This window comes from Sebastes umbrosus, chromosome 1 (genome assembly GCF_015220745.1).
Source record: "Sebastes umbrosus isolate fSebUmb1 chromosome 1, fSebUmb1.pri, whole genome shotgun sequence".
Taxonomy (NCBI): domain Eukaryota; kingdom Metazoa; phylum Chordata; class Actinopteri; order Perciformes; family Sebastidae; genus Sebastes; species Sebastes umbrosus.
The window spans coordinates 12,746,755-12,759,146 of record NC_051269.1 but is presented as its reverse complement, the minus strand read 5'-3'; the positions used below and the strand labels follow the sequence as shown (position 1 = coordinate 12,759,146).

The following is a 12,392-nucleotide window of genomic DNA, read 5'->3' as shown; positions in this document are numbered from 1 at the left end:
AGCAACGCCTCTTTCCACAAGTAATTGCCCCATTAGTCTGGATACTGGACTACTTCCTCAGTACAAAGTAGTTCCAATAAAAACTGTTCACAATGAGATTTGTGGATTATTTGTAGAGCAGAGTGGGACATAATTTCTGGAAAAACACGTTGCTTTTGTTTTTTTTCAATGCTGTGAGCATTGAAAAACTCATTTACCTCCGTTGTTTTTGGGTGGGGACAGATATCTTGAGACAAGGTAAGAGAAATGTTTTTTGTAATTTGGTTGAACTAACCCTTTCAGTCATATTCACCATTTCGTTGAGGGGCCACTCCACCCTGACCTTTAGCTGTCCGTCCCCCCATCGTGTCATGATTGAGACACTTTGTACTCCCTAACCACCAGTCAACCTGTGTTGCCATTTGGTCTCTGTCACTCTGAGCAGCCATTTGTCCTCTCCTGTCCCGCTCTCCTCCCACAGATTGACGTAGTCAACACCTTCAAGAGTGGCACCTCCTTTCAGGGGGCGGGGGCTCTGAGACGCCAATCATCCACCACCAGCCAGACCCAGGATGTAACACATGTTTCTAGTCCTAGTCACGTGTCCTTGTCCAATGCCCTTTCCTCTCCTACAAGCACTACTGCTGCTACTGCTCCTCCCACTACTGGCCGTGAGTCAGAACTCTGTCAGTCTGCTTCTCTGCTCTCTCTGCTTCAGGGGTGCCATCATGTCACTGACAATAAATTATTTTTCTCTGCACATTGTCTGGCTTGTTAGTCTTAAAACAAATTGCCGTGACAGTCTCCATTTTGGGGTTGGCATCTCTGAAGATTCGTCTTTTTTTTTCTTTTTCTCTTGCTATCTGCTTTTTTCATTTCCTCTCTCTCTTTTGTCGTTTTTCTGTTCATACTGGATTTCAAATTCATCTTGATATCTCCTCCCATGCTTGGATGTACTGTCGTCTCATTGGTGAATGTGTGTTTGTTTCCTCAGAGTGCTAGGAGCGCAGGACTAAGGGTGATACCCACGGCGTGACATTTCAGGTTGTGAGTTTGTCTCCCTCTGCTCATCCACCATCCCATCCTCCAATCCTTCCATTTTTATGTCTTGACAAGACATTAATGTGAACTAATTCCAATCAACTCACCAAGGGACTGGGTAAACATTCAAGTATAAGTTGCAATGTTGTCTTCATTTGTGAGTTTGCTACTGATGAGGCAAATCACACTGGATTGAACTGAAGCAAATTTGTACCTGCTATTTCATGTATTCTCCAGCTGACACATCATCCGACAAGAAAACATAAAGGAAGTTACAGTTTGTGTGCCAGACTTTAAAAATAGCCACTTTGGAGGTTTTCAAAATGTTCTTTCAAATTTGGATCCCAAATGGCGCGACTAAATCAGGGGATATCTCTGCTTAATGCTGTTGTCCACCTCCATCTTCTCTTTCTTCCTCTCTTTTTCACACACACACACACACACGCATACACCCACCCACACACGCACACACACGCAAACACACGCACACACACACACACACACACACACGCACACACACTTTGTCTCAAATCTTTATCTACTTGATGAGAATCAGGTGTAAAACCCTGCTGAGGGTTGTGTGGACAGGAGAATGGAGAAATCGCCATAAAGCAGTATTGCACCAATAATTCATCCCATCATGTCGTTTCATACTGTCAGTGTAGTTGACTGTCATGTTGTCATAGTTACAGACATAGATCCTCTGCAGCACCAGCGACGTAAATTCAACCCCCACACCCCACCCCCACCCTTTTCTGACACCCCATCAGTGTTACTTGTCAGACATCCTGTCACATGCACTCATCCCGACAGGCTCCTCTTATTATTTTTTTTATCTGTTTTGTCTCCTTGTACTCTGCCACCGGTTGCTAGAGTAGCAGTACTACAATATTCACAGTATATGCAGTATTCCCATTTAGTAGAAAACCTAATATCTTTGAGGCTTTTAATGTATTTTAGTACCATGGAAATGTTTAAAACTATAAGATTATTGTACCAACATTTTTGAATATTTTGTTATCAGAAAATCTAAATATTTTGTGCTAAAATTATTGATGAGAAAACTATTTTGATAATCGGTAAATTGTTTAAGTCATTTACATAATCAACCAAAACAAAACATTGACTTGTTACAGAAGCTGAACGGTTCTCGAGATATGCGAAGAGCAGTCATACATGCATATACAGATAGAGTTTCCTTCCTTTATAGATTAATGATGCTGCTACAGCGCCACCTATTGGTCAAATGGCACCAAATTTGTCATGGCCACTCAGACATCATATCTACACATGTCCACCAAATGTGGTTGCAATAGCACAAAGCGTTCAGGACATATGACATTTTTTGTAATATAAGCCCAGCCCACAGCATTTGAGCTAAATTAGAGGGTCAGCTGTAGCAAAACTGTATGAAACACCAACAATCCAAAAAACTAACTATTTCCAGCTTGGTCCAGAGATGTTCTGTACCAAATTTGGTGAAAATTGCTCAAAATTTGTAGAAGGAGTAGCAAAAAATGTGATTTGGACCCAATTAAAAATGGTGGAAAATCTATCGAGACTCAACTGGGCGTGGCTAAAATGGATAAACTCGTCGGAAGCCACAGAATGAAGGGAAAAAAATTTCTTTGAAAATAATTTTCGCCTTGAGACTTATGGTTAAAAAGTTACAGGTCAAAACATAATTTTTTATTGTTATAGCACATTCAACACTGCAGTCCCTTGGGTCCGGAGCAATACACCCGCCAAGGGTGAAGTCGATTAGATGAGCGGTTCTTGAGATATGCAAAGGACATACAGACCAACAGACAGAGATTCCTCACTTTATATAGTTAGATCTTCAGGCAGACTAAAAATAAAATCTGAAAACTATTCAGTAAGGCCTAAAATATCTGTTGACACAGTACACGTATTCCTGCATTTGTGGTCCATATAAAGATTAGAGAATTAGCCTTTTCACTGACATTTCAATATTTCTTAGACAATGTATTTCAGTTGCATCCAGATAAAAATATTGCTATAATAAACATTATGGCTGCGTCCGAAATTACATACTATGCACTACACACTCAATATGTGTACTATTGTGCAATATACTTTCGTGTGAATAAACAGTAGTATGTATCTTTTCAGACACACTGAGCAGTAATTTACGTTATCACTTCCTGAGAGCCTCGTAGCCATGGTAAACCGTACCAACCTCATGTGACCAGACGATGATTTATGAGAATCATGAAGTCAGAACTAATTTCAAAACTATATTATGCCTATAGCAGAAGTAAATTCTGGTGTTAACAGGAACATGATGACGTTATACCCCTTTTGTAACTTGCAGTTGAGTTGTACACATCTCAGTGTGCTAACATGAGTCAATGTCCCGTGTAAAAACATCAACTAATGACTTTTTACTGCAGCTATCAAATTATCTGTAGATCCTAAATTTCAGCATCTGTTGATATTGTTCATGCAGATAGGGTTTTGATTAAAACGACACTTTCTTATAATCCACAAAGTGACGAAACTGACATATAAGATATCCTCACTAAAGGTTCACAAAGTTGTTTGGGGCCTATACTTGAGTGTTTACTTAGATGTGCATGGAGTTGAGAGCTGTCAGACCTCTGACAGTAAACGTTTTATTTTCATTATTCACTCCCATTTGTTTTGTGTTCAGCAGTCTGTGTGCCGGTGTCCACTTCTTCACCGTCCTGTTGTCTTGTTGCATGTAGTTTGTGTTTACCTCTTGTTTACTTCCTGTGTTCATAATATCTTAACCTGCTGTGTTCGGCCACTGTATTCTTTTTTTTATGAGTTTGTGGTTTTGTTGTGAGTTTTACACTGCAATGCTCGTGTTGAACCAACCTCCTCATGCAGAGTTTGACTCTCTCCATTTGGGACCATGCTTTACACCCACCCTGTGCTATACGTGTGTGTCCCATTCAGAGTCTGTGTGGATATTGTCCCAGACGGTGTTCTGGTACCTCCAGAAGTTTTCAAACCACCTGATTTGGATCTCTCAGATCTAACCTCCTTCCTTCTTACTGACCTCGTCCACCAGATTTCTTCAAAAACTTGCATGTGATATTCTCCTTTAATTTTTTCTGTGAGCATTTCATTTATTAACGTGGCTTGTTTCTAGGTATACAGCACATTGGACTAAAGCGTATACTTACAACGAGCGTTTGTGTTGCTTTGTTTTTCTTGAAATGTATGATTTTTTATTTTATTTTTTATGATTGTGTTCCTCACGGCTTTTCTTAGTGCACGCCAAACTTGAGTGACTTGTGAACTGTAGTCATCTTGTGAAAGCAGAACACAGACTGCAGTTGCTTTTCCTCCTTCACCCTCACCTCTTTATCCTCTAATTGAGAGGTTATCTCCTTCCTCTCTATCTCTCCCTTCCCTCCTCCACTTCCCTCTCTGCCTTCATCCCGAAGGGTCCCTCCATTTTTGCCTCTGACGTCACCTCTCATTGTTTTTCTCCTCTTCCCTCCCTTTCTTTACGACAGATCCGCGTTGTGAATGCATTCCGTAGCTCTCTCTATGAAGGCCTGGAAAAACCAGACTCCAGATCATCCATCCACAACTTCATGACACACCCCGAGTTTAGGATAGAAGACTCCACGCCCAACATCCCCCTCATCGACGACACGGACGATGACTCCGCTCGGAGGAGGAAGTACTCCAGCCAGCCCTCGTCCCCCAACAAGAACAACAACGCCATCGACAGTGGCATCAATCTCACCATCGACACCAGTAAATCAGCTGGCTCCTCCAGCCCCGCCAGCCCTCTTCACAGCTTGGAGACCAGCCTCTAACCCTGATCCTAACCTCAGCGCTAACCTCTAATGTCGTTTCCTTGCAGTCTGGGGGGCACCTTCTCCAAATCCTCCACACCTTTAACTGCAACCTCACACCTTGTCAACCCCCAAAGTTCCACCCGATCCAGCTCAATTCCCATCTTCCAGCTCCCACCTAACCCCCCATTTACTCACCTACACAGGACAGGTCCTGTGGCAAAATCTTCATCTTCCCCTCCCCCTTTAACCCTGAGCTCTTAAAGCTCTCAGCTCCTCACGAAATGGAGAATATCTAAAGTAATATGGCAAGGTGAAAAGAAAAAACTTATCATACAATCAAAAAAGCGCAACAAAGCCACAAAACCTACACAGCCATCCTGCTTTTTGTGGTTGTATGTGTACGGTGGCGGCGGTGGTGTGTATGACTGTATGCGTGTTAGCATGTACTGTATAAGCGTGCCGCTGGCTGCACACATGTATGAACTGTGTCTTCAGTGGCACCAGGAGGAGGACGATGAGGAGGGAGACTCTGCTGAGGAGTGAAAACCACAAAACAGAACAGACTCTAAACTCCCCTAAACGCTCCCTTCTCCTCAACAATAACATTGTCAATACTGATAATAGTTTAAATTAAATTGAACAACATTGTTATTATTATGATTCTGATTCTGATTATTATTGTTATTATTATTGTTGCTCCTGCATGAATGTACATTGCCCAAGTTTTATTTAAAAGGGTTTTAATTTTATTGGAGTTCTTTTCGTTCTGATGGGCTGGGCCTCGCGGCGGACTACTATTTTAAAGACGGCTTCTCTGAGTTGCTGGCCTGCAAAGTTCCCTCTGTGTGGCATGAACATGTACCCGACTGTAAAAATTTATTTCATCCATAAACAGAAATGTGTAACGAGGTGGTAGGGCTCAACTTGCACAGTAGTTTTGCACCTGTTGGAAAAGAGGAACGCAAAATAATAATGATGATGATAGCATTTATGGGATATATTCTATAAATATAAATACATATAAATATATTTAGAGAGAGTTTATCTTTGTTTGTCGGCATGTTGCCTTGTTCCTGCTTCAATGGCTCAAAAATACTTTGACTTATTTATGTCTTAAAGAGAATGTAATTTGTTTACAACCTCGTAGAGATAAACTTCCTGGTTTCTAGAAGGAAAGAGGCGAAAGTGAAGCTCAGAAGGACCAGAGCTGTGTTGGTGTGTTATTACTGAAAAACCATGTGCTGGAATTTGCCTGCTATCTTTTCAAATATTGTAGATATTTTTAGAGGATTAACAAACAAAAAGAAACCAAAATATAATGGGATACGTAGTAAATGTGGAATCTTAGTATTACTCTATATGATTGTTGGGATCAAGTTGGAATGGCTTGCCTTTTCTAAACGGAGGCCTCCTTTTTGTGACAGAGGGGGAATATTTAATTCTTTTTTTTTTCACTTCTTCTTCTCTCTCTTTTTTTTATTGTGTTTTTTTTTCTGTGCTTCAGCGCTGGCCTGGGGTCAGGGCTCGAGTCAAAGGCTGATATCAGGACCTTTACAGTGAACTGTCTTCTAGATAAACCTGCTTGTTCAAAGGACTTGATGTTTTAAAGATATGTGTGACCATCAAACAGGCTGCAATCGAGTCACATTAGAAATCTGCAGTTATACTTGGCTTATCTGTGCCGCATGAAAATCAGACTTTTTGTTTTGTTCCAAATTTTGAATATGTTGTTTTATTTTTTTATTTCATTTTGATTTTATTTTTTGGTTTAAAAGATTTGCGTTTCCTCTAGCGGACTGACACACACAGCCCCTCAAAGCTGTTGGCATTTTTAACATCGACAAACAAAAAAAAAAAAGGAAAACTGCAAAAAAAAAAAAAGACAAATTACAACAAACATGGAATGTTGCTTTGACTCTTTTTCTATATATAAAAAAAGACGATCCTTTTCTGCACTATCTGGTTATGAATGAAAACTTCTGTGGTGTAATTCTAGATGTGCTTTTGTGTGTTTTAACCAAGCTTGTCTTCCTGCCGTCACAGAATATACAGTACTCTAGCATCTCAACTGTACTCACTAGTTGTAAACTATTTATTGTGCTTTGACCAATCAGACATTAGCAGAGAGAAGTTACATACCGAAGGCACATTTACCCTTACGTCTTATTGCACTCAGAAGGACAAGGCCACTTAACTAGCCTATACTATTGTTATTTCTATTACTAACCGAAGTCATTGGCAAGCATGGCGTGAGAGGCTCAATATGCAACTTGAAAAAATTGACGATTTTTCTACTTAAAAAAAACAATCCTATATACACTACTTCAGTATATACAATCAAGTATCCGAGCAGTTGTTTCTTTTTTCTATCCTCCTCCTCTGTCATTTCCCAGTCGATTCCGTCCATCTGGAGAGGGTGCACAAGCTTTACCAGTCAGCTCAGGCGTGTTGAAAACGTAACATGGACCATTTGAATAAATCTTATTTAAGTTGAAAAAAAAAAAAAACAGTCTGGATTCTGATATTCTGCTTAGAAGCTGTTGATTTATTTTCTTTTCTTTTTCCAATGTTTTAACTTGACAATTCATTTGTTTATTTGTCTGTAAAAAATTGAAAACAATAAACAAAAAACAACAGCAACAATAGCATTTTCAATAATAATAATAATAAAAAAAAGACTTATAAGCCAACATTCTCCAACCACTCTCACATCCAGGAGGACATTCAGCTTTAAGAGGATGCAAAGACGACAAGTTTAAAAATAATCTTTGTAAATACAGCAATGAGTCCACTGAGGACAGAAACTCCATGCGGACTGGTGTGAAAAACAGGAACTCTTCCTGACTACGTCTACCATCATGCACCACAACGAGTCATACTGCCCACGCAGCTGTTTGGCTGTATGTAATCACTGCTCCTGTCAGAAACACTTCAACACATCATGATTACATCCAAATGATAACACGTGTTGTAACAACCAATAATTATGTTGATGATGACACCGACGATGATGATGATGATGATGATGATGATGATGATATCAATGATACTTCTTGCAATATACTCTCACCTGCCTCGATGTACTGTATTTAGCAGCATGCAGTTTGTGGAACAAAGAAAAAGAGAAATGCCAACAGATAACTTTTTGGCATACTTAGCCATTTATGGGTAAGTGATTTAAGTGTTCATCTTGTTTTTATGATATTTTTTTTATCTATACAATAATTGTAAATAAAGAACTCAATGTCTTTGTTCATTTAATACTATGCAAAAAGTCATGCTTTTCTGATTGTTACCCACCCTTAATCCTAGAGTGTGTTGCTGGAATGTTTGTGGTCTCAAAAGTCAGTAAAAACAATGTGATGTAAATTATTTTCTAGCTTGAGGAAAAAGTTAAAATGATGATGAAAATTATTATTATGATACATACGAGGGGGGTGATAATGATGGTGGTGACGGTGGTGATGATGATGATAATGATGATGATGATGATGATGAACTGTGACTCTTGCTGCTTGACTGTCCCATTTACCACACTCCTGACAGGAGCGCAAGTGAAAAACATAATAAAAACAAAAAAACGAAAAATCACTAAATAAATCTCCCAGAGCAGCATGACCCAGCATGGTGTGTCCTGGCCCCGTGTGACATGTCCTGTTCTGATTCGTTGTGCTTCACCTTTCACTGTTCACTTTGAATGTTGCTCCATTTTCATCGGTTTGTTTCAGAAGCTTCTGCTTATAAGCAAATGTGTTGGGGTTTTCAGTGTGTTTGTCAAAAGGAGCACCTTAAACCAGTTGGTTCCAACCGTTGTACCTTATGACCCCTTCAAATTAGTCAATATTGGGGCATCCTGATGTCCATGGGGTTTAAGGCGATGACCATGTACAGAAATTGCAACATCACTGGTTCGAGCTGAGGACTTTTATTGTATTCTCATATTTCAACCCCCGTTCCTCTTTGTCTGTACTATCTACTCTCCAATACAGACATAGAAAAGTATGTTTTGGGGTTGTCCGTCCGTTCGTATGTACCATAGACTGTAGATGGACGACACGTCTCCACGTCCTCCCACTGTACAGTATTGAAGCCAAAATATCCTGGATACGGGAGCTGCCATCTTAAGATTTTGACATCATTTGAAGCCAGAGTCTGTGCAAAAAGTGATCGGACGGTGGAGCTCACAGCTCACAGCTGTCAATCATGACGTCTCACCCCCTTTTTATAGCATCAAATAACTAAAAAATAAACACTTGAACGTACATCAGCGTGATAAGAACTACCTAAAATGACAGAAACCATCTTTGGGAAAAATGTATTTGACGTGCACTTTGATTTTTTAGTTTGACCCATGTCCCATCCGCTAACATGGAGGACGCAGGGTTTATGACCTATACTGCAGCCAGCCACCAGGGGGCGATTGAGATGATTTGGCTTCATTTTTTGGGGAGCTGTCGTGTCGTCCATCTTTATATACAGTCTATGGTATGTACGTACCATTCTCGAGAATGAGAATCGTCTTGGACTCAAAGATGAACAGATTAGATTTTGGAGGTCAGAGGTTAAGGTCACTGTGACCTCAAAAAATAGGTTTTTCGCCATAACTCATGAATTCATACAGTACTTATAATTTCACACAAATGTTTAATAGGATAAAATGATGACGTGATGACATTTTGGACAGATAATAGTAGGATAGAGGCGGTAATTCCAGTTTATAAAGTGTTCCAGCAAAGTGTGAATTGGAGATTGTTTAAATAGAGGCCAGATGACATTACACTATCCATTATTTTATAAGAAAACGATAAATGGATACAAGACTCAAAGTCTGCAGCCATGTGAACGGTTCTGTGAGGCCCAGTGGTGCTTTGAGGTAAATGCAATGACAATGCAAACATGCTGATGTTTAGCATGTTCACCGTCTTAGTATAGACCATCTCACAGCTGTAAACGTAAACACTCCAAATGTGTCCAGCAGTTTATTTTTCTGTTGCAGTGTATGTTAATGACATCCCCCTGTCGGAGTTTATTTCACAATAATGACATGCTCGCTGTACATTATCCCGCTTATTCAAAGCCGCTTACTTAAGAAATCAATAAATGTTAATGTAATTTGCTAATTAGCACTAAACTCAAAGTACAGCTGAAGCGGATGGGAGGGGATGTCATTAGTTTTGCAGGTATCTTGTCATAATGACCTGAAGATGGTGCTAGATGAAAAGTCAGGGGATCACCAAAATCTTTATGATTCATCCTCTGAGGACCATGAATGTCTCTTCAACATTTCATGGTAATCAATCCAATGGTTGTAGTTAGACCAAAGTGGTGAATCGACATTGCCATCTGATGGTGCGTGTCCAGAGGGGGCATTTTTTATTGCGAGGGATCGCCTCGCTTCCCAGCATTGGACGCTTGATGGGCTGGCACCAGACACAAGGCACTAGTAGGCACCTGATTGGATGAAAGCTTTCCCTCGTGGGCTCCTGCTCCCAGCTTTCAAACCAGAACCAACACGGCGGCTCGTTTGGAAACTTTCTTCACTTCTATTATGAAAATAGTTCATCGAAATGTGTTTCTGAAAACATTTGAGGCAAGAAATAAGCCATGCAGTTGCTGAATCTGTCTTTATGCAAATGCAGAGTGGGCGACGTGTCTTTCAGATCTCGCCGCCACGCTACCAGAATGCATTGAATGGCTGCTTACATAGACAATGAATGGGAAGCGTGGAAAGGATGGAGCCTGTGGACATGTAGAGTCACACTGCGTCCATGGCAGAAAAAAAAGGGAGAATAGAATAAAATATATATTTATAATCTTATGTAGCAAAACCATGTTTTTTCTTCTTTCCTGTAATCATTTCACGACCACAGTCTGATCTGTAGCCACGAGGCATCTCCACTCAATGATTGAGGGCACTTCAGCGGTGGTATAGCGAGAGAGGGGCAAGCGTTTGTCTTTTGTCTACACTTTTCCAACCCTGATTTATCCGAACACTGTCTTAAACAACTATATTCCTTTAATATGTTACTGTTATCATACTACACATCTCACTACTGTGGGTGTTGTGATCATTAAACTCCAGAAGTCGCTATACGTACTGCACTATACTTGTCATACGCTATGTTTGCAAGCTCCTGAGATTTTCAAGAGACAAATTTCCTCCCATGACTTAAAATTGCTGACGCCTGCAGCGAGCTAAAGTAGGTTTTCACAGGATTGATCCCATCCCGTTTTAATGGGGAGGGGGTGATGGTGTCTGAAGAACATCACAGCACGACTTAATCTTCTTTCCATTTAATTTAAAATGGGACTATGCCTGCCAGTGCCAGTGGGATTTTAGACTCTTTAGGCTGAGGTTGTGAGTGTCGGCAAGCCCAAACTGTTTGAGAGAGAGAGATGAATGGATGGATGGCAACCATGTTCCAACCCAACACTCCTCTTCTTGCATCAGGGAACAGTTTAGTCTGTGAAGACATGATTACTGAATATCACAGTGATAGATTGGGCTTGTTGTATAATAGAAAGTCCTAAAAGACGTTTTATCTAAATGTCTAAGTCCACTGGAGGGCAGTGTTTCACTAGAGATAACTGAAGACACCATTACTTCCCTGATCATCCATGTAAAAATCCCTGTCATGTGTCATTAATGTTTATATGTTATAAGTGAATGGTGCAAAGGAAACAGAAGAGGCGAGGAATAAGCATCATTTCAGTCTCCAGAGCTTGATTAGGTTTAACATCAGCGTTGTTCACCGTGTGTTACTGTGCTCATGCTTTACCCTTCAGTGTTTTTATGAGGTTATGAGGACATTTGACAAGTTTGTAAGTGAAATTGAAGGGCTTAATTAATAATTATGTGTTTTGAATTTTTACTTCATTATAGTCTTGAACCGCCGACATTGTGATTAAAGTCGACCCGCTCCAACCCCTGAGCCACAGCTGCCCCAATGTAGTAATAGTCAAGTTCAAATCCTAACAAACCATTTGTAATTATTAAACCTGCATTAAAGGACCAGAGTGTAATATTCCGGGGGACTTATTAGTAGAAATTGAATATAATATTCATAACTATGTTTTCATTAGTGTATAATCACCTGAAACTAAGAATCGTTGTGTTCTCGTTAGTTTAGAATGAGCTGTTCATATCTACATATGGAGCAGGTCCAGTAGCCCAGAACGGACAAACCAAACACCGGCTCTAGAGAGAGCCAATCATGTTCATTTTTACGTTACCTGAAGGCCTCCATTGTTCTCTGACACGCTTATGAAACTGCAGTTAAGTGAGCTGCAGAGCTCAAAACCGTGGTACCGCCAGCCGTCGTCTGACTTACATTGCTTCTAAAGTAGTGTTACTATGGTAAGGATGACCTCCGAGCGAGGCGAACGGTGTTGCCACGGTGTTGCCACGGTGTTGCCACGGTGTTGCACTCGGCAGCTCACGTTACCACAGTCTTGGAAAGGGAAGAGTGAGCGGAGGGGAACTCAGTTGGTTCCAATCTGCAACCACACCACTAGATGCTGCCAATCCTACACACTGTACCTTTAATTGATTTTTAGTTATTTGAAGTAAAT

The 12,392-nt window shown here is 40.4% G+C and overlaps 1 protein-coding gene across 15 annotated transcripts in view; it reads left to right on the top strand.

Annotated features, from left to right (window-relative positions):
• The window catches only part of atp2b2 (ATPase plasma membrane Ca2+ transporting 2), a 159,522-nt gene extending 151,057 nt beyond the window's left edge, over window positions 1-8,465 (top strand). For 9 of the 15 annotated variants that reach the window (XM_037793093.1, XM_037793244.1, XM_037793161.1 and 6 more), the window contains one exon: window positions 4,530-4,838. In XM_037793093.1, the coding sequence (XP_037649021.1) occupies window positions 4,530-4,838 (309 nt within the window). Of the gene's footprint in view, window positions 1-460; window positions 651-973; window positions 1,027-4,529 lie in introns of all 15 variants that reach the window. The other 6 variants (XM_037793642.1, XM_037794016.1, XM_037793866.1 and 3 more) reach the window with 4 other exon arrangements.
• The last annotated feature ends 3,927 nt before the right edge of the window (window positions 8,466-12,392 follow it).